The sequence below is a fragment of the Salmo salar genome, chromosome 03 (assembly GCF_965601325.2).
Source record: "Salmo salar chromosome 03, fSalSal1, whole genome shotgun sequence".
In the NCBI taxonomy this organism is placed as follows: domain Eukaryota; kingdom Metazoa; phylum Chordata; class Actinopteri; order Salmoniformes; family Salmonidae; genus Salmo; species Salmo salar.
In genome coordinates this window covers 69,654,809-69,678,365 of record NC_138293.1, presented here as the reverse complement: position 1 = coordinate 69,678,365, position 23,557 = coordinate 69,654,809, and the positions used below count along the sequence as shown (strand labels likewise).

Here is a 23,557-nt window from a genome sequence, read left to right as displayed (position 1 = left end):
CGTGTGTGTTTGAACTCTCCCGCTTCCTTCACACCTGCATAACCTGCATTTATTGTCACACATCCAGACACAATTGACACAGTTGCCTTCCAAAGGCATCATTATGCACTAACAAAGCTTTTCAAAATTCCCTCATGTTACCGAATTATGCCCATTAAGTGACCACTGACATTATTTGGTTATTTTCCATCAGCCACTATACCGACTTATTTTACTCCTTTCATCCCATCTCCTTTCATTCAGCCACATTGAATACCCACTTACTTTCTCTGACATAATTGAGTACCGTCTTCTCGCAAGATTGTGTCTATTGCAGAGGGATCTAATGGATCATCAATTCTGTCCCTACTGAACAAAATAACCTGTCTCTTAGTCTCTATAGTACATGTGATGCTCGTTGCACTATAATTGAATGATATAAAGTACTTTAGCTGGGAGGGGCCTTTTCTTTCTCAGCTGCTGACCTCCTCCTCTAGATGATCTTCCTGAAATCCAATCAAGTCCCAAACAGCTGTTTCCTCAGGCCACGGCCAAGGCTACGTATGTCTGTGTTTCTGTCATAGTTTTGACTCTCATCTCCTTTCTTCTTTTTCCTCAGAAAAATGTTCTCCTCAGCCTGCCGATCGACGACCTTCTCCTGGGCTGTATGACAACTATCCAGGACCTCCATCCTCTTTGCCAGTGACATCACACAATCCACTCTCTATTCCCTATTCTTCCCCTGAACTTGACAGTGGTTCACTGTTCCTGTTGGCACACGCCCAAAGATTCAGATAGTATCTTGAAATCTACTCTGCCCTCCAGCTAGTAGTGCTTAATTAAGATTCGTTGCTTATCATTACTGAGGAGGACACCCACAATTGGCACAGCAGTAAGGTGACACATTCACTGGAGAATTTTGCTAGCATGAGCCTAGAATAGCTTCCTTAAAATAGCTACTCTCATACACATATCATTATCATGATCTAATGGATTTAATTACGTTAAAGAAATGTATGTTGCTAAAATAAGAGTGACAATGTGTGTAAAGAATGTGTTACTGGCAATTTGAGTATGATTTTGTCAGAAATTACATCTGTTTGACAGCCTTGATTGTGGTAGACACAGCAACCTCCCATCATGCACCAGAAGAAAATTATGAGAATGGTTTTGACTAGATGATATACAGCTACGGATGAAAGTGACTTTTTTGTAGCAGGTTAGTAGAATTTAAGCTGCAGGTTAAGATAATTAACTTAGAAGGTTAGGATAATTAGATGAAGGTTATGAAAAGGGTTAGCTGAAATACTCTCCTAACCTGTTACGAAAAGTCACGTACGTCCATAACTGTAGCCTATCTAGTCACAACTGATAAGAATTGACCTGTTAATACCACTGCTTAGTGCTGATAGAAACATGGTAAGACAACCAGGCAGCACTTTGGTGTCAATTATCTGCCAGTTATTCTACAGGCTATGTGCACAGAGCAGGCATTCTGCATTTTATATATAATTATAAAACACATCCCTAGTAGAGACATCTGTGGTATGACCAAAGGTCAATGCGGCAATATGAGGAATTCACATAGTTTAGCAGAAAGCAGATGTTATGGAATAAGCAATGTACTTTACCACTCTACTGTACCATAATGGACTGTATAGCATCCTGTTTTCCTCATTAAGCTAAAAGCAGCCTTTATGGAATAAGTGGCTACATGTTAGAGGCCTGCCATAAGGATTTCATTTATCTTTATCTAGGCATACCAATAACAGTGGGCATGGCGAAGCACTGCCCTCACACAGTTTTTGTAGGGCAAGTTTTGAATGTTGCCTGCGCTCATGACCATGAAACCTCAGGAAGGGAAACAGTATTTCCTTTAAATTTAAACTGAACGTCAATAAAACACGTGCTACTGTGTGCAATATTTCACGATCAGTAAAGTGTTAGATAACAAAAATAGCATTTGTAAAAATTATATAACTGTTTTTACAATCCTGAAGTAGTTTTCATTTCATATTTCCATTGCATTATGTCTCCCAAAGATGTGATTGTTTGGAAGAATGAGTGGTGTTTAATCTGCTCTGATTAGCAGTTCATGTTTGGTTAATCTTTGAAGCCCTTGATTGTTAGTGAGAGGATTACTTTCACCGGTGTCATCTGTCTCCATCCACTCTTTCAGCACTTCACTCTCTTTGTCACTGGATCTCTAGAACAGGGCCTTCTATTTACAAGAAGGCTCTGATCTAGCCTACAATCAATGCCAAATACCTAAGTGTCAACATGGGAAGTGCAAGGAACACGGGATGTTGGTGGCACCTTAATTGGGGAGGACGAGCTCATGGTAATGGCTGGAGAGTAATGATTGGAATGATATCAAATACATCAATCACATGGTTTCCAGGTGTGTGATGCCATTCCATTTGCGCCATTCCTGGCATTATTATGAGCTGTCCTCCCCTTAGCAGCCTCCTGTGCTGGGGAAACCAGACAGACAACCTTGACTTGGGAGGATGACTCAGTAGGTGACAGCGCAGAGCCATACAATGACAGAAATAACCACTCCTTTCAAAATACATTGGATTCATAATATCTCTGTCTGTAAAACCCTTTCAGTTTCCAATTATAATAAGTAAAATACACATATGAAAATGTAGCCTTGATTTAATTGGCCTATGGCAAGTGTAAAAATATGACCTAACTATTTGTGGTGTGTTATTCAATAGCTTGTCAAGCTGCCTGCAGTTCTTCGTGTTTTAGTTGTGGACATCAAACAAATGCAGATTTCGTTATAGCAACGATGCTAACTAAGCCTTTGCATGTTATTGGTAGTGGTATCAGCTGTTCCCTGTCTTTGAAGAATATAACACTGTAATCAATGTGGCCTTTGTTTATTGTGGGTGTGGCCAAACCGAGGGGTGTGAGCTAGAGGGTGGGTGGTATCTGCGTGTTCGCGTCACAGGTTAGTGCTAGCTGTCAATTGCAAAACAAAACGTCTACAACTTTAGATTTTAAGCAAAACTTGGAACGCATGGTGGCAGGGAAATTGGCCTAGAATCCGCAATTATCTAGCTACTGTAATAGTTATGCATGAATGCCGCTGCTTTCGTCGTATAGCCTTTTTCACGAGGACTTACACTAGAGAGCTAGCTAGTGGGCTACTGCTAGCTAGCTGACTTGCTAAGTTAGCTACCTAAGAAAGTGAGAGAAGACGAGGACCTATGCGGCTGATATCAGGTAGTTATTTATCTAGCTAGCCTTTCACTTATTATTTTGTTCACAACACAGCGATACATTGAGCCAATGCACTGCAATTTGTATATATTAAACATCTAGCTAGTGACCGCAATACGACCCTGGTTGTGGCAATATAGCACTGCTTTCTAGTCAGTAGTTGTGCTCTCATAATTCGTGTAGTTAGTCTACTTGTGGCTAAACTGGAAAGTGTCCTACTGGCGACAATGTTGCCGAAAATCGAGGGATTGTGCACATTTCTTGTCGTGCACACGTTTGCTGTGTCACGCGCCGCAGAGAACAAGGGACTGTGCTGACAAGTTATGCATAATTATGTAGCTATTTGCCTCCGCAAGAAGAGCACTAGACCAGACGGGAGAAGCTGGCCATTTACCAGTTATCTTTTAATATCCTCATTATTTTTAACTCTAGGCCAGGGCAAGTAATTGTACTCATTAGCACAAGCGTTGGGGGGATTGTCTGCATCCCAAGATTTGCGTTATTAAAGTGAAAGGAAATCTCATCACTTGTCAGTTGGCCTAGAATGCCAGTCGTAATTTTACCGTCATGTGAGCTGCATTTAGACAAAAAAAAAGATTACATTCATTGTATTTTTGCACATTCTGTCTTCTAAAAACCTCAATGGCATATGCATTGCATGAGAGAGTGGACGTTTTATATTTCCACTGGAACATGGGAAATTGAACCGCTATTTGTGTTGGTCGATATTCCAAAGGGTCATAGTTTTCTGACAACAGCATATAGTGCAGGAGAACAAGGTCAAAAGTGGATGGTGTTGTCGGGTATGCACGCCTTTGCCCTCCCAGCTTGCCAGTTGAAGAATGCTAATGAATAATTGAAGCAGATGCAGCATATGATCAGCATGCTCTGGAACAATAAGGCTTCTCTCAAACACTGCTATTTTATTGGTCCAAATGCTATCTGGATAATACAACAAGTTCCTGATTGCTTACAGAGTTAGGCCTATTCCACGGAGAGCTGGGGTTATTGTATGGGCCACCGCAGTAGCTAAACTACGGCTTTCCTGTGATGGTGTTGATCAGCTTGACACAATGTCCTCACATCCATAGATCTGGAGATTGAAAAATGATTTTGCTCAGAGCACATGGAACTGTGGTTTGTAGTAGCCTATGTTAAACAGTACATGTGTTTGTATCAGACTGAAGTGGCAATAGGCGGTACTGTACCAATGCTCCTTTATACTGGAAACGTGTGTTGATTTTGACACTGTAGACCCTGAGTGAACATGGGGTGTTCCCTATTGTCCGACTGTCGCTCTGTGGGTCCAGTCCTATTTTCTGGTAATTTAGGCCAGGGGTACTAACTTACCCTATGAGGTCCGGAGCCTGCTGGTTTTCTGTGCTACCTGATAATTAATTGTACACACCTGGTGTAAACGGGTCTAAATTAGTCCCTGACTAGAGGGGAACAATGAAAACATGCGGTGGAACTGTCTTTGAGGTCCAGAGTTGAGTTTGAGGGATGTAAGCCAATGGGGGGAGAGAACAGTTTGTAGTCATGGCATGGTTTTATAACATTGAATTTTTTGAGTATTAGAACCTACTGTACAAGTTTTTAAAGTGCCAGTTGGGGCAGAGGTTAAAGCCTATTGGGTTTAGGTCTAGTGATATTGGAGAAAGGATAGACTTTCTCCAGTATCACTAGAATCTCCCTGTTGGTGACCAGTCATCTAATCAGTTGCCTTACCCCATTGTAATCGGCAGCACATTGTTTGTACTTGGAAAAGCAGTTAGAACCTTAGACTATTGTTGTTGCTTCATCCAAGTAGCCATTTTCTCTGGATTTCAGATTCTTGTGGATTTAATGGTCCCAGATGCAGGTTTTTTGGAATGTTAGTATTGTAGTTCCTTGAGTACTCTGAGGGTCGAGGTGAGGACACATGACCAGTCTTGGACCTCAGTCAAAGAGCCAGTAGCTCTGAGGACCTTTTGAGTTTACTGAAAATCCAATTCTTCATGAAACATAATCCCTCTTCTGGGAAAACAAGGTCAAGGGAGTGAGTGGCTGTTTCTTAGTGCAGTGTAAACAGGGAGCATGGACCCCAAGCTCTGTTGATACGATGTAATAGTGCTGCAGTTGATCCATGCTACTCAACTATAGTCTCCACCGCTGGACACTGCAGGGCGATGACCCCTACACACAGATGCACATACACTGCTAGTTTATAGACTTAGTCAGTCTTTCTACTTGTGTTTTTGCATCTCTCATCACAAATGTTCTTCCTCCTCTCGATAGCGTGCATTCACCAACAGGAACCTCTATCTCCATCTTTACAATCCTCTTTTCTTTCAATTCTTAGCTACAATTGCACATTTAATCCCTGTGCAAAATATTTGTCCAATAATGAATGATTTATTTTCTCTCGTTTCTGCTGTTTTACCACCATCTCCTTTTCAATGGCTCTCTCCCTTGCCCTCCTTTGCCACCCTGTTTTCCTCCCTTCCATCCTTCACTTCTTCTCTTATTCCTTCCGGCCCCCCTCTACATTCCCCGCTGACAGTCTAGGGGTATTGTGTCTTCTGTACAGTAACAGAACATGCCTCTCACCCCGTCTCTCTCCTGGTGTGGTATACTGTAGGTGAGTGATGGAGACGAGAGAGTTGACCGTGGTGGCTGGCAGCTTCGTGGGGTTTCAGCTGCTCTTCTCTGTGGCCAGCCCGCTGTTCTCCTCAACCTTTACCCCTAGCTACGACCGCCTGCCCCCCACCAAGCTCACTGAGTGGAACTCCAGGTACAATACCCTTCCAACAGGCCTCTTAACAGGTTTCACGTTATAGACTAGTACTGTACCGACTCTGCTGTAACACACCTCTATCAGACATTATCCAAGGCACACTGATCTGAGGTCAGAAATGATAACTAGTCGAAAGGTAGACTAACAAGTTAATGATTATGTAGATATTTATTCTCTACATTGCTCTTGGACTGGCTTGGCATTCAAATAGTTTTATTGTGCTGATACTTCAGCTCTAATCAGACAAATCTTTATCTATTTACAATATCGTCATTTAGGTTGTCATGGGTCATCTTCTCAACTTTCCATAGTACACGTCAGGGGCTGGGCTTTGAATTCAAAGACCAGAAATGTGTAATTATTTTGGGGTTAAGTTCAAAAGTTGCCAATTGGCGTTTGGAATGAGTTACTCCATGTATTGAATGGTATCTCTTCTCTGGTATCAGTTTGTCTTGAGCTGGTGGGCTGTACCCACTATTACCACTAGAGGTCGACCGAATATGATTTTTCAACACCGATACCGATTATTGGAGGACCAAAAAAAGCCGATACTGATTAATCGGTCGATTTAAAAAGAAAAAAAAAAGAATAATAATAATAATAATTTTTTAACAAAAAATAGATATATATATATCTTTTTTTTTGTAATAACGACAATTACAACAATACTGAATGAACACTTATTTTAACTTAATATAATACATCAATAAAATCAATTTAGCCTCAAATAAATAATGAAACATGTTCAATTTGGTTTAAATAATGCAAAAACAAAGTGTTGGAGAAGAAAGTAAAAGTGCAGTATGTGCCATGTAAAAAAGCTAACATTTAAGTTCCTTGCTCAGAACATGAGAACGCTGGTGGTTCCTTTTAACATGAGTCTTCAATATTCCCAGGTAAGAAGTTTTAGGTTGTAGCTATTATAGTAATTATAGGACTATTTCTCTCTATACGATTTGTATTTCATATACCTTTGACAATTGGATGTTCTTATAGGCACTTTAGTATTGCCAGTGTAACAGTATAGCTTCTGTCCCTCTCCTCGCTCCTACATGGGCTCGAACCAGGAACACATCGACAACAGCCACCCTCAAAGCAGCGTTACCCATGCAGAGCAAGGGGAACAACTACTCCGAGTCTCAGAGCGAGTGACGTTTGAAACGCTATTAGCGCACACCCTGCTAACTAGCTAGCCATTTCACATTGGTTACACCAGCCTAATCTCGGGGGTTGATAGGCTTGAAGTCATAAACAGTGCAATGCTTGAAGCATTGCGAAGAATTGCTGGCAAACGCACAAAAGTGCTGTTTGAATGAATGCTTACGAGCCTGCTGGTGCCTACCATCGCTCAGTCAGACTGCTCTATCAAATCATAGACTTAATTATAACATAATAACACACAGAAATACGAGCCTTTGGTCATTAAAATGGTCGAATCCGGAAACTATCATTTCGAAAACAAAACCTTTATTCTTTCAGTGAAATACGGAACCGTTCCGTATTTTATCTAATGGATGGCGTCGCTAAGTCTAAATATTGCTGTTACATTGTACAACCTTCAATGTTATGTCATAATTAATTACGGCCTTTATTAGGAATAAATGGACTTCACACAGTTCGCAATGAGCCAGGCAGCCCAAACTGCTGCATATATCCTGACTGCTTGCACGGAACGCAAGAGAAGTGACACAATTTCCATAGTTATAAGAAATTCATGTTAGCAGGCAATATTAACTAAATATGCAGGTTTAAAAATATATACTTGTGTATTGATTTTAAAGAAAGGCATTGATGTTTATGGTTAGGTACATTGGTGCAACGACAGTGCTTTTTTCGCAAATGCACTGGTTAAATCATCACCCATTTGTCGAAGTAGACTGTGATTCAATGAGAAATGAACAGGCACCGCATCGATTATATGCAACGCAGGACACGCTAGATAAACTAGTAATATCATCAACCATGTGTAGTTAACTAGTGATTATGTTAAGATTGTTTTTTATAAGATAAGTTTAATGCTACCAAGCAACTTACCTTGGCTTCTTGCTGCCCTCGCGTAACAGGTAGTCAGCCTGCCACGCAGGCTCCTCGTGGAGTGCAATGTAAGGCAGGTGGTTAGAGCGTTGGACTAGTAACTGGAAGGTTGCAAAAATGAATCCCCGAGCTGACAAGGTAAAAATCTGTCGTTCTGCCCCTGAACAAGGCAGTTAACCCACCGTTCCTAGGCTGTCATTGAAACTAAGAATGTGTTCATAACTGACTTGCCTAGTTAAATAAAGGTGTATAAAAAATCGGCAAATCGGTGTCCAAAAAAACGATTACCGATTGTTATGAAAACTTGAAATCGGCCATAATTAATCGGCCATTCCGATTAATCGGTCAACCTCTAATTACCACTGTTCCCTCAAAAGAAAATTGACACTGAGCAAATTTCAGGTCTGCTGAGTGGTAACTTGAACATTGTGAAAATTCTGTGCAACCTCCAGCACGTTTCTGTGAACACTGAGGCTGTACCCACTTTAAGTTACAGTTTTAAAAATGGCCAAGTAGTCTACTCTGGTTATTTGATTGTAATGTAGAGCTACCAGAGTGTCCACCATCAAAAACAACGGAGAAAATGCATCCCATAACATTTTAAAATGGCTGGTCTATCATTCAGCCTACATTAGCAGCCATTGTGTGGTGTTCAATATAGGCCTATATTCCATGAGACTTTGGGGGAAAAAACTTGCAGGGCTTGACATTAACCTGTTTATCCACTTGTCCTTTGGACAAGGAGATTACTGAAAATGTTGTGGTTTGATGCAAGAAACCATTTTACAAAATAAAATGCTTTTTCCCCCCATATCATTATGACAGAAAATCTGACAAAGTATGCTACCCTCTGTCTATTGGCTAATTAACTTATTCAAACCTGTCTCAAAATACAACACTGTCCCATTAAGACAAAAAATAGCTCTTTACCTAACTCGCTTTTCAAAGATGTCTAGAAATGTATACATTTTGTGCTCTTGTAGGAAGCAATCACTCCCCCATTACTGACTACAAATTATCTATAACTGGTCTAATAACTAATTAACTAGCAAAGGATATGAACAAAATGTGCACACGTGGCTACATGCAGCTCTCGCTTTGATCTCAAAACAAGCACGTCTACTCACGAACGCTCATGCTGTAAACACAGTCCAGTTCAAAGTAAATACATGGCAATGGTCTATTTGCATATAGGCCTACTCCAGCGCTGATTGTTTATGCCGCACCGGTATTTGTAGAGTACGGGCTGAGTAGTGCGTGTCAATGTAATAAAATCCTACTCCGATGTGTTCTGCCTACAACAAAATCTCTTGCATAGTTTGTTTTGTTTAGGTATGTTGCATTGTCAGTGGCTAATGTTGTGTTGATTTGATCACAATTGCACAGTCAAGGGAAACTTTGATCATGTTAACAGGGAAAACTAGAACAGTGGTCACCAACATTTTGTGAGTCAAGATCGCATTCTGAGTCAAAATGCAAGCCGAGATCTACTGCTCAGATTTAATTTTTTACATTATTTAAAAAACGTAAGCCAATGTCAAGATCACTTTCTGAGTCAAAATGCAAGCCGAGAATTACCGCTCCATTTGTTTTTTTAACATTACAAAAACACGTGCGGCCTATGCAACAATGACCAATTAAAAACAGTACTGTAGCAATGAGGTTTTTTCAGTAAGCTATAGGCACAATACATTATCACCTCATATTGGCTTTTCTTGAATTGCCCAATGCGTTGTTGTTTGGGCCATTTAAAAAAATATATATTTCAAAATTTGAGGAAGGCTATATGATCACACCGGTAATAGATCCATTGTTGCATTACTTGTGAGGCACAGCTGAGTGAGCATACATTTAAATAATTTGTCTTTTAATTTTATTTTACTGAGCTAGTGGTGCCCGCATCTAATGGTCAGTCTCAGCGGAGTGAGAGAACAGCAGACTGAGGGTCCACCTCTCAACATCCCTCCGCTCTCTCTTTCCTCCACTGACACAGACCAAAAAGGGACACCGTCTTCCAGCTGATGGCAACTCGAGTCGCACCGTTATTTCTGCCTCGTGCACAAATTCATGTTGTTACTCCTATGAACAGAGAAAGTGAAATATTAAAAAGACTCAACCCACTAATAATAACAGCAATGCAAGCCTATAGATACACTTTCCTCCTCATTCATTACTGCTGCAGTGCGTGTTGTAGCGCTGAGTGGAAATGGGAAGAACATGCGTTTTATGGCTTATAAAAGTGTTGAATACAAAGTGTTGACAGTGCTGAGTAAGAACTTTAACGTGATCTCACTCATAAAACAGCAGCTTTTTGCTGTATTTGTTGATAGTCTGTCTCTCTAGTCATGGTTTTAAACATTTTGAAATCTCACAGTATCAACTTTGCTGTAGCTTTCTTTTATGCCTGCTATGTTACTGCCAACACAGTAATCTGAGCCATCCGATTGGCCAGCGGTAGGCATACAGTGCACTTGATTTGCTCTCCGGCCCCGCCGGGAAGGCAGTTTGTACCTTCAGACACATGAAATGGTTCAAAATGGCAACAGTTCAACTACTTGGCACACAGGCAGCTGAATCGGGTGCACCTACCACCAACAGCCCGAGACACATAAAATAGGAACACAAGCCAGTCCTGGGGGGAGCTGCGCGGCAGTCCTGGGGGGAGCTGCGCGGCAGTCCTGGGGGGAGCTGCGCGGCAGTCCTGGGGGGAGCTGCGCGGCAGTCCTGGGGGGAGCTGCGCGGCAGTCCTGGGGGGAGCTGCGCGGCAGTCCTGGGCCTCAGTTCAAAAAGTGGTCATGCACACTGAACACTGCTACAGGATGTGTGTACCAATGCATAACAAGCCAAAGGTGACACACTGATAGTTATTGAAGTTTGATTCAAAGTTCCCCTTCATTGCATAACGGCTCCCAGTGTGTCAGTGTTATTATTTATTCAAGCTTTACTTGTAAAGGGACACAGAGAATATCTACAGAAAGATGCACAGCAGAGATGTAAGCCTGAGGCGTAGGCTAAGGAACACGTCACTAGCTAGATGTTCAGTTCAAATGGGCTAGAGGGAGAGCAAATGCACTTGCCCCTTCTGCTTCGTAAGAGACTGCCTCAAATTCCACTCTCCTCCTTGATCATGGCAGTTATACGCTCTCAGATAGGGATGTTTTAATGGTGACACTAAAAATAACAATGTTCATTGTACAGTGGCTGGTCTGTGGAGCCAGCATTGCTAGGTCTGTGGGACAGCTGGTGTGCCCAGGTCTGGGGACTGTGTGTGCGGGTGAGGGGAGATGAGGCATGGTAGCACTGGAGTTCTCTTCACTAGCCCAGATAAACAGTCCCAGAGGTCAACAAAATCTGAGTAGTTTTACACACACACGATTCTCCTTCAAATTAGTTCCATTGCCAAGGTTCCACATGGCCCAAATGAGGTTTCTTCATTGTGTTCTCAGTGCTGTAAAGGATGTTGTTGTTATGTTACTTGAACTGTTTATTAGTATTACTGCTGCGGTGGTGCTAGTCTTGCAGCATTCTCTGCCATTGCTCTAACTGTCCCTGTTTCTGTGTGCTTGCCCAGATTGGTGTCCACTGTCCATGCTCTGATCGTGGGCCTCTTCTGTCTCTACATCCTGTGGTTTGATGATGCTGTCAACGCAGACCCCGTCTGGTAAGATGAACTGCATTACTGTCTGCTGTCTGTCACTCTAGCAGCCGTAGCTACTAGCCTACCCCGGGAGGGAGGGAGGGAGGGAGGGAGGGATGATGCTGCCGCCATTCCCCACTGTCAGAGAGAAATCTCAGTGGAGTCTCAAGAGAAGTGTAGATTCAGTGGATTTGTCCTTTCATTGTCTTTTCTATGTTCTCTCTCCTACTGCTGACTGTGTGATTACATCATTGTATCCTGAAAGAGAGGAATGGTAATTTCCCTATCCCTCCCTCCCTCTCCCTTCTGTTTCTGTCTTCTACTCTCTCTTCTCTCTCCTCTTTCTCTGTCTTCTACTCTCGTGTTTCTCTCCTTCTGTTTCTCTTCCTCTCTTGTTCTGATCAGACAGGCCAGAGTCCTGCCAACAAGGCTCCTTTTCATAGCAAACAGCAGCCCAGTCTTCAGCCCCCCCTCTTCCTCTTCCCTCCCCTTCTGGTGACCCCCCCAGCAGCACCCTGCGTCTCTGGCTGTCTGATCAATACAGCACTTCCCTCGCTGTCATTGTCTGTCTGTCGCTGATGGAGCGGAGAAAAGGGGTTGTGAAGGGCCAATAGGGAGGAGTCCTGCCACCCCCCCTTCATCTGCTCTGTGCCCAAATGTCTCACATTTAGACTACTCTCTTTTTCCTTCTTTCTTTGTTGTTCCTTTACTGTCATAGGGTTTGTTTAATAGGGGTGTAATTGTTGTACCCTCCCAGCCCAAGTCATGTTGTCTTGTTTTTTCCCTTTGTTTTGGTCTTTGTCTGTGTAGAATTGGCACTAACCTGTTGTCTCTAATGTATTTGCTTTCCTGCCCATCTCTTTTAGTTTCTTACTTTTCCTCTATTTAGACTGGTAGCCATGTTATTTTGCTAGCGCAGTAGCTAGTTCCTCTTATTGCAACACTTTATGGCGTAAGCATTAATCCTCAGACAATCTGATTGTTACAGCATCATTTAGACATGCCACAGACTGGCATTGTGCTGGGCTTCACAGAACTAACCGCCCACAAAACCTGCATTGTGACAGATTCAGCTTCTCACAACGTCACTCTGGCGCTTCTGCCTGGGTTTTGTCATCTTAATCCAATCAATCCAAATCGTTTTCCAAATCCGCCTACCTCACATTGCCTGATTGGTTTATCTGAGCTTTAAAAGTGCGATGTAACCAGTGTGAGCAGAATATACTCAATTGGTGTAAAACAATAGTGCTCAGTTGGTTGATCAGAGTTCAATGATGTAACCCCAGGTGTGGCTTACTGTAACATTTAGATCCCTTTATTGGTCAAATACACACAAGGTCCAACTGAACTGTGACTTCCGCTTTTTAACCCAACACCTCCAAAAGACTCAGACATACACATAAATATAGAGGTTTTGGAGAGGTGCAGGGGACTACCACACTGGGCGCCTGGGGAGCTGTTGCTGGGGGGGTTAAGTGCCTCGCTCAAGGACACAACGGCAGGCAATCGAATCTGGGACTTCATACCAGCAACCCTCCGGTTGCCAGCTCACTTCCCGATAGAGTTTTCCCGGCAGACCCGGGATTCAAACTGGCAACCGTCCGGTTGCTGGCTCGCCTCTAACCGCTAGGCTACCTGCTGCCCAGCCATACCTGGATCAGTGATGGAATCTGAGAACCTTTGGACCCATCTCATCCTGACCCCTCCTGTTGATCTATCTGAAGTTCATCTCTTAGCTTTAACAGATTCACAAGTTTATCTACGAATGGCTTCGACTCTCTATATGGGTGAATAGATTATTAGCCTTATGGGTGGGCTCCAGGATGTACAGTAAACATGAAGTGAAGAAACCATTGGCTGCATATGACATTGATCGTGTCTACATGAGTGTGGTTCAGAGAGGATGTTGCACTCAGACATACCCTAAACGGGTACGTTGGGGTGAAGGTTGGTAGAGGTGAGGAAGGGCGGTGTTGCGTGGAGCCCCCCTCTGATCCAGAGAGCACGTCGTGGTGTGCTGTCACAGAGAGCCATGACCCCGCCCTCAGCAACAGGATACCTGTGATGGAGAGAGGCCAAAATCAGATCCAGTGTCACTACTGAGACACACACATTATTATGACCACAGTCACTTAGCAGATGCTCTTGTCAAGAGCCTCTTGCACTCCAGTCCACTCACAGGCCTAGACAGTAAATGTGGCCCATGTGATACAGTGATCTGATAACCATAATGTTGCTAAAACCTTGTTCGAGCAACTGAGTCGTACAATCCACTCCTACAGTCAAGAGAACAGTGGTACTCATTCTTACAGTATGTACTATATGCAGGCTACTGCTCACATGTACACACATCCTGACACGTATTTGTCCATGAGCACACAAGGATACAGGAGGCAAACAGAAACACACCCTCTGTATGTGAGCACAATGCATTTGTCAACACAGTGCTGTTTAAACTGGACCTTCCCTGGACACGGGTATCTCAGTAGTAGCAAGACTATGACTCATGACTTGGCCATGAGAAGAATGTGCCTATTTTTTTAATTAGCTCTCATGCTGGAAAAGGTTGGAGACCCCTGCAGTAGACTGCACTAATACAGTATGTAGAATGTTTTGTGGACTTCACTAGATTTCTATGAAATCGTAAGTAGCTTTTGTTTCTGTTTTACAGTAGTTTTAGCATTAATCTGTAATGTGGCAACTGTTATTCTGAAAGAACACTTTGTTTTGTTTTTGCTGTACAGGGGGGAGCCTGGACTAGTGAAACTGAATGTGGCCATAACGTGTGGTTATTTGCTCTATGGTGAGTCTCTCTCTCTCATGTTTATCCTCTTGTATAACAATAAACCATCCACATTTCTCTGTGGACAGTAGATGGAAATAACAAATTGTGTGCTAACTACCCTCTTGTTGTTCTGTGTAGACCTTGTGCTTCTGGCCACTAACTGGAGCACAATGGGGGACAGCTTTTTTGTCTGCCACCACTTGGCGGCGCTCTATGCTTATGGATATGTCTTGGTGAGTCTGGGGGGAAACCATGAGCACAGTGGCTAATATTAGATGGTTCTTTGGTGCCTTTGTGTTTTGGTATTGAAATACTCAAGTCTTCTTTCTAAAGATGTGTTGCACATTTAGTCTGTTTTTAGGTTATTTCTGCCCATGTTTATTTGTGGTAATACGTCTTTACGCTCTCTGCAGTCTCGTGGCGTGCTTCCCTATTTCGCCAACTTCCGTCTCATTTCAGAGTTATCCACACCTTTTGTGAACCAAAGGTAAGCTAGCTCCACTTTTACTATATATTAATGAATACTCCTGTTTATCAGCCCCGACCTCTGTCAGTGTTGACATTATTCCGTTCTCCTCCACGTATAGGTGGTTCTACGAGGTGCTGAAGTACCCTCGCTCGGACCGCTTGGTTGTGGCCAACGGCATGGCCATGGCAGTGGTCTTCTTCATGGTGCGCATCTTCGTCATGCCTCCCTACTGGGCCCGGGTGTTTGCCACCTTCGGTACGGAGGCCTTCGAGCGCTTGGGCATCGGTGCTCAGGTGGCCTGGATCACATCCTGCATCGCCCTGGACATCCTCAACACCATCTGGATGTACAAGATCGCCCGCGGCTGCTACAAGGTCATGATGGGCGCCAGCGGCAGGAAGCCCAAAGAGGTCTCCCCGCTCAAGCAGAATCATGTGAATAACCACACAGACTAAGAGATACTGGCTGGAGGGGGGGACATAGACAGACTCTGTGGAAGGGAGACAGGAAGGACTTCAAGGGCTCTTATAGCCCCTGCTAGCTCCAGCCTTGCTATTATCTCCATACCTGGAAATCATGCAGCCGAATGGGGTCAGGTCCTCATCCGATTCAGCCTCACAGAATGAGACTGGTCCCACACTAGCTTCTGTACCTCAGTGTTTCATCGACGGTATGGTGGTACCCTGGCTGGGTTTGGTTGGAGATGAGAGTAGCTGTTAAGTACACTCATTCTTGTTCACCTTCAACTTCAACCCAAGCTCAGTCATCTGAAGTGCCTGTGATGGACAGGTAGAAAGCAATAAAAGAAGAAACCGTACTCTGGCTCTGTCAGAAACTCCCTCGGCCATCATCCTTTACGATTTTCAGTTCCCTGACCCGTCCAACCAGAGGAGAGCCTCCTACTTTGTCCTCAGAATAAGGACCTCTTAGTGTGCTAGTTTGACAGACCGGGACACCACAATGCCTCTTACTGCATTTGCTGTGGCCTCCTTTTTATGAACACCACCTACATTACCACCAAACCGGTCCCCCGCTCACAGCAACAGTTCAGATTGAATCACCACTGGATTTCCCATCCACAGCCAGGATGCACATCCAGGGGAAATTGAGACAGGGATGTGGGGATTGGATCCTACCGCCAACTCTCCGGAATCATTGTTTTTCATGCTTTTGCCTCATCTCATCCAGGGTCTGGCTGTGCTCTGTTTGGGTCTCCTGGGTCTCAGTTATCCCATTTGTTCCTCCTGTTTCTCAACCTCAAAACCAGGAATTGACATCAACGCGTCTTAACTTCACTACACTATCATAACCCTCTGTCACAGTGGAGTGGTTAAATCCATCCAGTTTGATGCTTCTGTTCTACCTCTCCCCTGCCTTATAAAGACTTGTCATTCCCTCCATATGAGAATAATCACAATGAGTTGTTTTCTCCTTCTGTAAAGATGTTTTAGCCTTTGAAAAGATCTCATCCATTATCTCTAGTTCAGTGGACTGGAAAGGACGTTTTCTCTCAGTTTCTCTGGAGATTTTCCCAGCCACTGTAGTGTAACACTACTGTTAGACACTAGAACAAATGTTGTGTTTATCTAAGGTACCTCTGGAGATTTTAACTTCCATTTTTCTCTATTTTCTGTGTTATTGTGAGAACTGAATTTGGAACAAGAGCGGTTCCCTTTTGGGGGGAAGCATTCTCCTGTCTTAGGTGTTGTTCCACCTACAGTGTCAGCCATAGGAATGCTGGAAATGTGATGTTCAAAATCCTTTCTTTTGATATTCATGTAAGATCAATTATGAATGACCTATCTGACAAGAACAGCCATACATACGCTGGCAATGTTGTACTATATGTGTAGCCGTGTAAAGTCCTACTGTATTACTCAGTTGGAAATCTTCCTTTCAAATTGATTTGATTGATTCAAATCACTGAGAGCTTGTTAAAAAAACGTATTATGATGATTTATACTCTAGTTTGGATCACTAAACAGGATAAATATGAATTGCATTAATCTATGGGTTCCTCTGCAGTGCATTTGATGTTTTTCACCCAGCTGTATTGAGTGCATGTTAAGTGTTTTGTTCTCTGTCCTCCTCCTGTCCCTAAAGCGTTGACGTGGTTTGGGACGGGGGGGTCTGAAATGTTAGACTTTTCACTGTGGAATGAAAGCACACTCCCCATGATGGAGAAATGACCTGTTGAGCCCCTCCATGTACCACCGAGGAGGGTTGTATTGTCGTGCCTTTACGCAAACAGGAAATCTAATGCAGTCCGGTAGAGATTAGCATGATATTTTAATGTAAAACTGCTGTTTGTTTTCCTTTTTTCTCTCTATTGTAATCTCTTCTCTCTATGGATACTGTTATGTATATATTTTTGTACACTGCACAATAATGAATCCAGACAAGTATTCTCCGAAGTTGACCCCTCTGTAGGGCCTGCTTGGTTTTCTTCTGAATACGGGAGCGGGCCTCGATATGAATGTTGTGGTGGTTCTAGTGATATTAGGAGGAGTGGGAAGGGGCTTAAAGAGGCTGCCGGTTATGACCAGAATGAAGGTGAGATTGGAAATGTAATTATTGTCATGTAGTTATTCAGCTACATCAGCTCAGTTGAGAAGCTAGTGACATTCAGCTCACTCTTCTCACCCAGTCCTCCAATACTTCAAGCTGTGAATAGAGCAACATGTTTGTGTCATTCATCAGTCAAGAAAACAATATTTTCAACTGAGTACATGTGTAGCCTGATGATGAGATTTCTGGTTCACCAGTAGGCTGTGGTGTGCATTTTAAGTCTGCTTCGGATGGCTGTGAGAGAGGTTGTACTTCTGCACAATGTCCAATGTTTGTACAAACTATTAATTGGATGTGTAGCGTTTGTCACTGACTTCAGTGTGTCTGTGGTGTGTTGAATTGCAATGTAGACCTCTGGGTGATTTTAAAAATACTTAAAGTTTTGGTTTTTGGAAATGAGGAAGTGACACGGCGGTTTCTGTAACATCATGCCCGAGTGCACTTGTATCTGCAAGAAATAACCTGTGGCCTTTTATCCCTTTGAAAGGCTAATATTGTTTATTAAGAGAAGGTACAAATGCTCTCAGGCCCTGGTGAGAAATGAGGACATATTGTAGCTCCTGGAAGAACTGGTAGAACTGTTGCATTTATTTCAGCTGCATTGCATGCATTTCATCTCTTTTGTAAGGTTGAAATTAGCCACAAGACTTTTAGCCATTTTGATACTAAATGTCATGGATTAGCCAGTAAATAACCTTTGACTGAATCAATGAATTCTTGCCCCAGCTTTTTGTGGACTCTCTCGGATAGTCCTGCTTCACCTGTGGAGCATATCTGTAGACCGCAGCAGTCACATCCTTAACTAATAACTAATATTCATGATGGTGATGAAACGAGTGAACATGAACTAATGAGGGAAAAAAGCATAGATCAAATGTTGCCAGTGGGTTTTTGGTTTTTCTTATTTTAATGCAATGACATTTGTTTCATTATTATTTTCTGAATATTTTAATGTGAAAAGAACAATACACGGGCCTTAGGGTCCCTGTCTCAACACCATGTGATTTAGATTGTCTACAATGACCACTACTAATGATGTCGTTGTAGCACTGAAAGTTGAGACTTACTTGAAAGTTTTGCTCTTCAATAAATTTGAAGACAGAAAAAAGTCTCAATCATTGCTTTTTGGCTTCAGAGTAACAATTCAAACACCATTGACTTTCATGTATTTTGTTTACACTGGTGCACAGAAACTGAGACAATTTTATGAAAAAAACTGCATGTTGGATGCATCGTAGTCATGCACACAGTAGTGTTGGATGGTTCTAAGGTTTGTCTGGCTCAGTCCAGTCTAGCTAGTCCATCACATTTTAATTGTCACATGCTTCGTAAACAACACATGTAGACTAACGGTGAAATGCTTACTTACGGCCCTTCCCAATAATGCAGAATAAAAGTAACGTGAGAAATAAATACACAATGAGCAATGATAGTTTGGCTGTATACAGGGGGTAGCAGTACAGTCTGTGCAGGGGTCCGAGGAAATGTAACTAGATATGTACATATAGGTAGGGCACCTGAGTGGCGCAGCAGTCTAAGGCACTGCATCTCAGTACTAGAGACGTCACTACAGACACCCTGGTTCGAATCCAGGCTGTATCACAACAGGCCATGATTGGGAGTCCCATAGGGTGGTGCACAATTGGCCCAGCGTTGTACGGGTTTGGCTGTCATTGTAAATAAGAATTTGTTCTTAACTGACTTGCCTAGTTACATAAAAAAAATGAAAAGGGATAGTGACTAGGCAACAGGATAGATAATAGTTACCTGTGTGAGAGGGTGCCAGCTACCGCTCCTCTTCTGCCCATTCTACAGGAGTTAGAGAGAAACAAGCATCTGAACCACTGTTTGGCTCTGATTGAATCCAGCTCTACCGTGTGCGCCGGTCAAGGGGCTGGGTCACAGACTGGGCCTGGAGAGCGTTACCAAACATGGTCACATGAGACTCAATGAAAATCTCTTCTGCTACACACTCAAACACACACACACACACACACACACATGATGTCACCTACACTAGTACACAACATAAATGCACTGCCTTCAGTGCTTGTAATGTTTTTGTAGTCTGACTGAATCTGCAAATCGGTTGGTGCTCCTTGGATCACACATGTCTGTCTACTCTAAGTGGATAGTGTATTTGAAAACACGGATTTGATCATTTAGGTCTATAAGTATTAGTGAAATCTCCTTTTCCATTTTTACATAGCAGCTTTCAGCAGTTCCATTCAGCATTCAAGCTCCCCATGTCTTTAGCCAGCACTATTGAGCAGCATATTGTTACATTAAAGTAACAAATGCAGTATTGGGATGTTTGAGGAGGTATTTGTACAGTAAGCTTTCCCAGACTTAAAAAAAACTACTCTGAAATCAACATTCCAGACTTCTGAGAGGCTATTAAAAGAACAGATTTTTTACAAGGTACTTGAAACCCTGGACAATTCAGTGGGGATTTAACATGACTTTTAACCAGTTTATCAAATAGCAGTTTGCTATCAGCTACTATACATAAACACTTCATAAATTCACCCAGACACTTGGGTATTAATTCACCAAAAGATGTATCAGTCAAGCCCAGAATTTGTTTCAACTTTCTGACCTACTGTGCATAGACAGCCCAAATGATGATGTTAAGAACCCAGCCTTCTGAATTCTTCTCAGCCTAGGTTGAGGAGGCCTTCTACCATAAATAGCCAGACAGTGGACGAGGGGGGAGCTGGAACTTTGGAAATGCCCCTCCACCATCCAGAACAGCAGTTTTCTGTCTCTCGCTGCTTCTCCATCTTTCTCATCAGTTCCAGCTACACACGTGCACATTATTTCTTTGCTTTGTCAAATATTATGACTTGCACAATTTGTCTGCCTCTCTTGGATCTCGTAGTTTTCCCAAAGCCTCAGTCTTCTCATCTCCCTTTGCCTGAGCTCTGTTTGTAGCCTAGGTGTCCTTCCTACCAAGGTGTACCCTCTCTCATGGCTATTTAATTACTCCTGTGTTTCTAATTCAGTTTGACTTTAAAGTTATGTTATCCAAACCTTGTCGTTCTTAAAGACTCCATGCAACACAGTATTTCCAGTACGTTAGCGTTCAAATGAACAGACCATCATTAGAGGTTTCCAATCTGGAGGTGTGGTATGTTCCCTATGCTTCCTCTCACTGTATATGACCCACAACAGACTCACAGCACAGCAAATATGTAACCGTAGTTCATTATCAGTTTGAGGGATTCCACTTTCACATCACATGACATCTGGGCTGCTCCAGCCAGTTATGGCCCTTCCTTCTCCCATCATGCCCAAATAAAGTGTCCAAATTCCTCCTGTGTGCCTCTTCTCTCCTTGAGATCTTTATAAGACCCTTGCTTGGTCCCACACTCAGCTACTCTCTCTCTCTGTGCGCTTCTGTATTTCACTGACAGTCTGTTTATGGCCATGTTACATAAGGCTCCACTATAATTTAAGTTTGTCATCACAGTCGCAGCCTCATACCTAAAGTAAGACTTTAAGGTGAGCTTTAAAGGGGCAATCAGCAGTTGTTACATCCATTTTTAGACATAAATTAATGTTTCCATTGATTCTTGAAGAATGTAACTTATAAATGCCTCATGAGCTTAGTTTTAATGTCTTACCCCCTTCAGAACCCAAAATATAAGCCTGTTTTACTCCAATGTTTGTAAACAAATTCAATGTAAACAAACACTGTATAGCCTCAAAACATGGTTAAAACTATAATGTTGATATCATGGATGGTCAGTCCTTGCATCCATAGGTCTATGAATATGAGTGATTACATTTCTCCAGCTCCATCCCTCAGCTTTTTACCAAAACAGTGGTTATTGTTTTAACTGCTGATTGGCCCTTTATGGTTTATGAGTCCTATCTTCACAAACAAGCTCTATTTAAGCTTTGCTTAGTTTATCTTTTTCTGGTCATTGTTTGTTAAAGTGTGCACTTTCAGATTCACAGTGTTCCTCAAACTCTTCATGACTATGTCCTGTTATTAAATGTCAACTATTGGGTTATAACATAGTTGTTAACATTGTTAATGGTGCTCAGTAGTTAGATCAGTAGCTCAGTAAGACTCTATGCTTCATAAACTCTTGGTTTATACACTATCGACTACTGTGTGTAAAGATGTCTGCCAAACTCAAACTTCTACTATCACGACAGCTAGCCTATCAGGCTGAAACTCATTTACTGTCAAAAAATGTGTGACCTTTTCCACACAAATGCAGTGCAATTGCAATCGTCTGAGCTGAGGCATTACGACTCTTCTCAACCCAAATCATTTACTTTTATAATGTTGGCAGGTCTGTGATCTTCTAGAAACCATTATAAAACAGGTATTTCTCCACTGGTGTACTGGTGGAAATAGTTCATTTGTCTTTGTCGCAGGCAGAGAAAGTCCACCTGACTTCCACTCTTCTTCATTTGAGAAGCCCTGCAAAAAAAACACATTGGTGTCCCAACGATATGCTCCAACGTGTAATTACACTGTAACTGGAATTTGTCATTTATTGTCCATCATTGTCTAGGAACCTCCATATTAAAAACCACTTGGAATCATGTGAGCTTTGCAGACAGTGTCACTGCTGCTCTACCATACTACTCTTGTCATGTTATCATCAACTTGATTGATTTACAGTAATCCTGCCTGTATTGTTACTGGGTCAGGGTGTTTGAACTCCACTATTCCAGCATTCCCACAGCCCTCCACCATAACCCCTTTCCCCATCCTCCATCCCCTCATAGTGCTCTTTCCAGAACCTTCTCTTCATGCCCTGTCTGGTAACGCATTACCACCATATGTGTGGGAGAGTGAAAGTGGGACAAGACAAACAGCAGTAGGGTGAATCATCATGCTGCTCTCTGGGGAGCAGTGCTGCCTGTTCCCCTTTGACACTCCACAGCCTGCTGGCTTTGCATTCCATTCCCTTGTCATCTGCCTGTGGACGAGCAGAGCAGCGGAGTGAAACACTGGGGTATAAGAGGAAAACCAGCTCATTGTTCCAAGTGACGTCAGGCCCCCAAGCCATATAGATCAGACCAACGACCTCAAATGAAACTCTATGGAACACACTATACTATATGTGTGGGTATAGGGGGTGTATGGGGGTGTTGTAGAGGTATTGACAAGATGGTAGAAAAACACTTGCCAACAAGGGTGTTTAGCACTTTTTCTTGGCTTCTTTTCAAAGAGATTTTTTTTTTTTTAAGTAGATTGTAGTATTTAGTTCAAAGTTTGTTATGGGAAAACTAAGACAGGAATTGTAGAGCATCAGGGTTGAAAATGGTAAAGGAAGAATATATATAAAATGTGAATCACTACGTAAATACATTTGGGATACATTTAATGTTTTATTATCAGGATAAATCATATTGCTATTCATACTGAAATCATTTTACATAAGAAAGTGATCAATTAAATATTCTCAAGTGGGAAAGTACCCATTTAGCCTACCTTTTCCATATCTGCTTTTTTAACCATCCTTGACCATGACCATAATTAGGGTTACGCTGGTCTTGAACCTCTTTGCCCAACAATGTAAACCAAGCTTCTTCAGGTTTATGATGGATGGGTGAATACTTTCAGGCCTGACAAATAATTCTGTCATATAGGATCTACATCTACAGTAATGAAACACCTTGCAGCATGTATAAATATTACTTTATAATACTTTGTATAAATATAAAGTTAAATGTGTAATTCAAAACTCTAAAGGTCTGCCTTGACCTGTGATTGTGAGCTAGACCCTCAACTATTTAATAATAGCAATAGGTCTATGAATTTGTGATGTGCTTGATATTTATTTCATTTGGTAATGAAAGTGAAATTGGATGCAGTAAAATTAGGCAATTGAAAAGGATCATCCATCCAACATCCAATTCCCCTTAAGGTGGAAAAAGTGACACTGAGCGAGTCTAATGCCATACTGGTGACATCACCCAGAGGAAGAGGCAACGTCGGGATTGGATGGTGGCCCTAGCCAATCGCGCCGCACTCCAGAAATCCACAGATGGGAAGAGTTTAAAAAAGATTGAGAAAAGTGTTGCAAAGTGGTCCACAGCCTCACCAGAGCG

At 42.4% G+C, this 23,557-nt stretch overlaps 1 protein-coding gene across 1 annotated transcript; it reads left to right on the top strand.

The window, feature by feature from the left end:
* Positions 1-2,888: 2,888 nt before the first annotated feature.
* Positions 2,889-17,878, top strand: tlcd4b (TLC domain containing 4b). The gene is made up of 7 exons (XM_014193522.3): positions 2,889-3,213; positions 5,831-5,983; positions 11,592-11,681; positions 14,402-14,460; positions 14,581-14,675; positions 14,856-14,929; positions 15,030-17,878. The coding sequence occupies exons 2-7, from the start codon at positions 5,838-5,840 to the stop codon at positions 15,364-15,366; spliced, it is 801 nt and encodes a 266-aa protein (XP_014048997.1). The 5' UTR covers positions 2,889-3,213; positions 5,831-5,837; the 3' UTR covers positions 15,367-17,878.
* Positions 17,879-23,557: the final 5,679 nt, after the last annotated feature.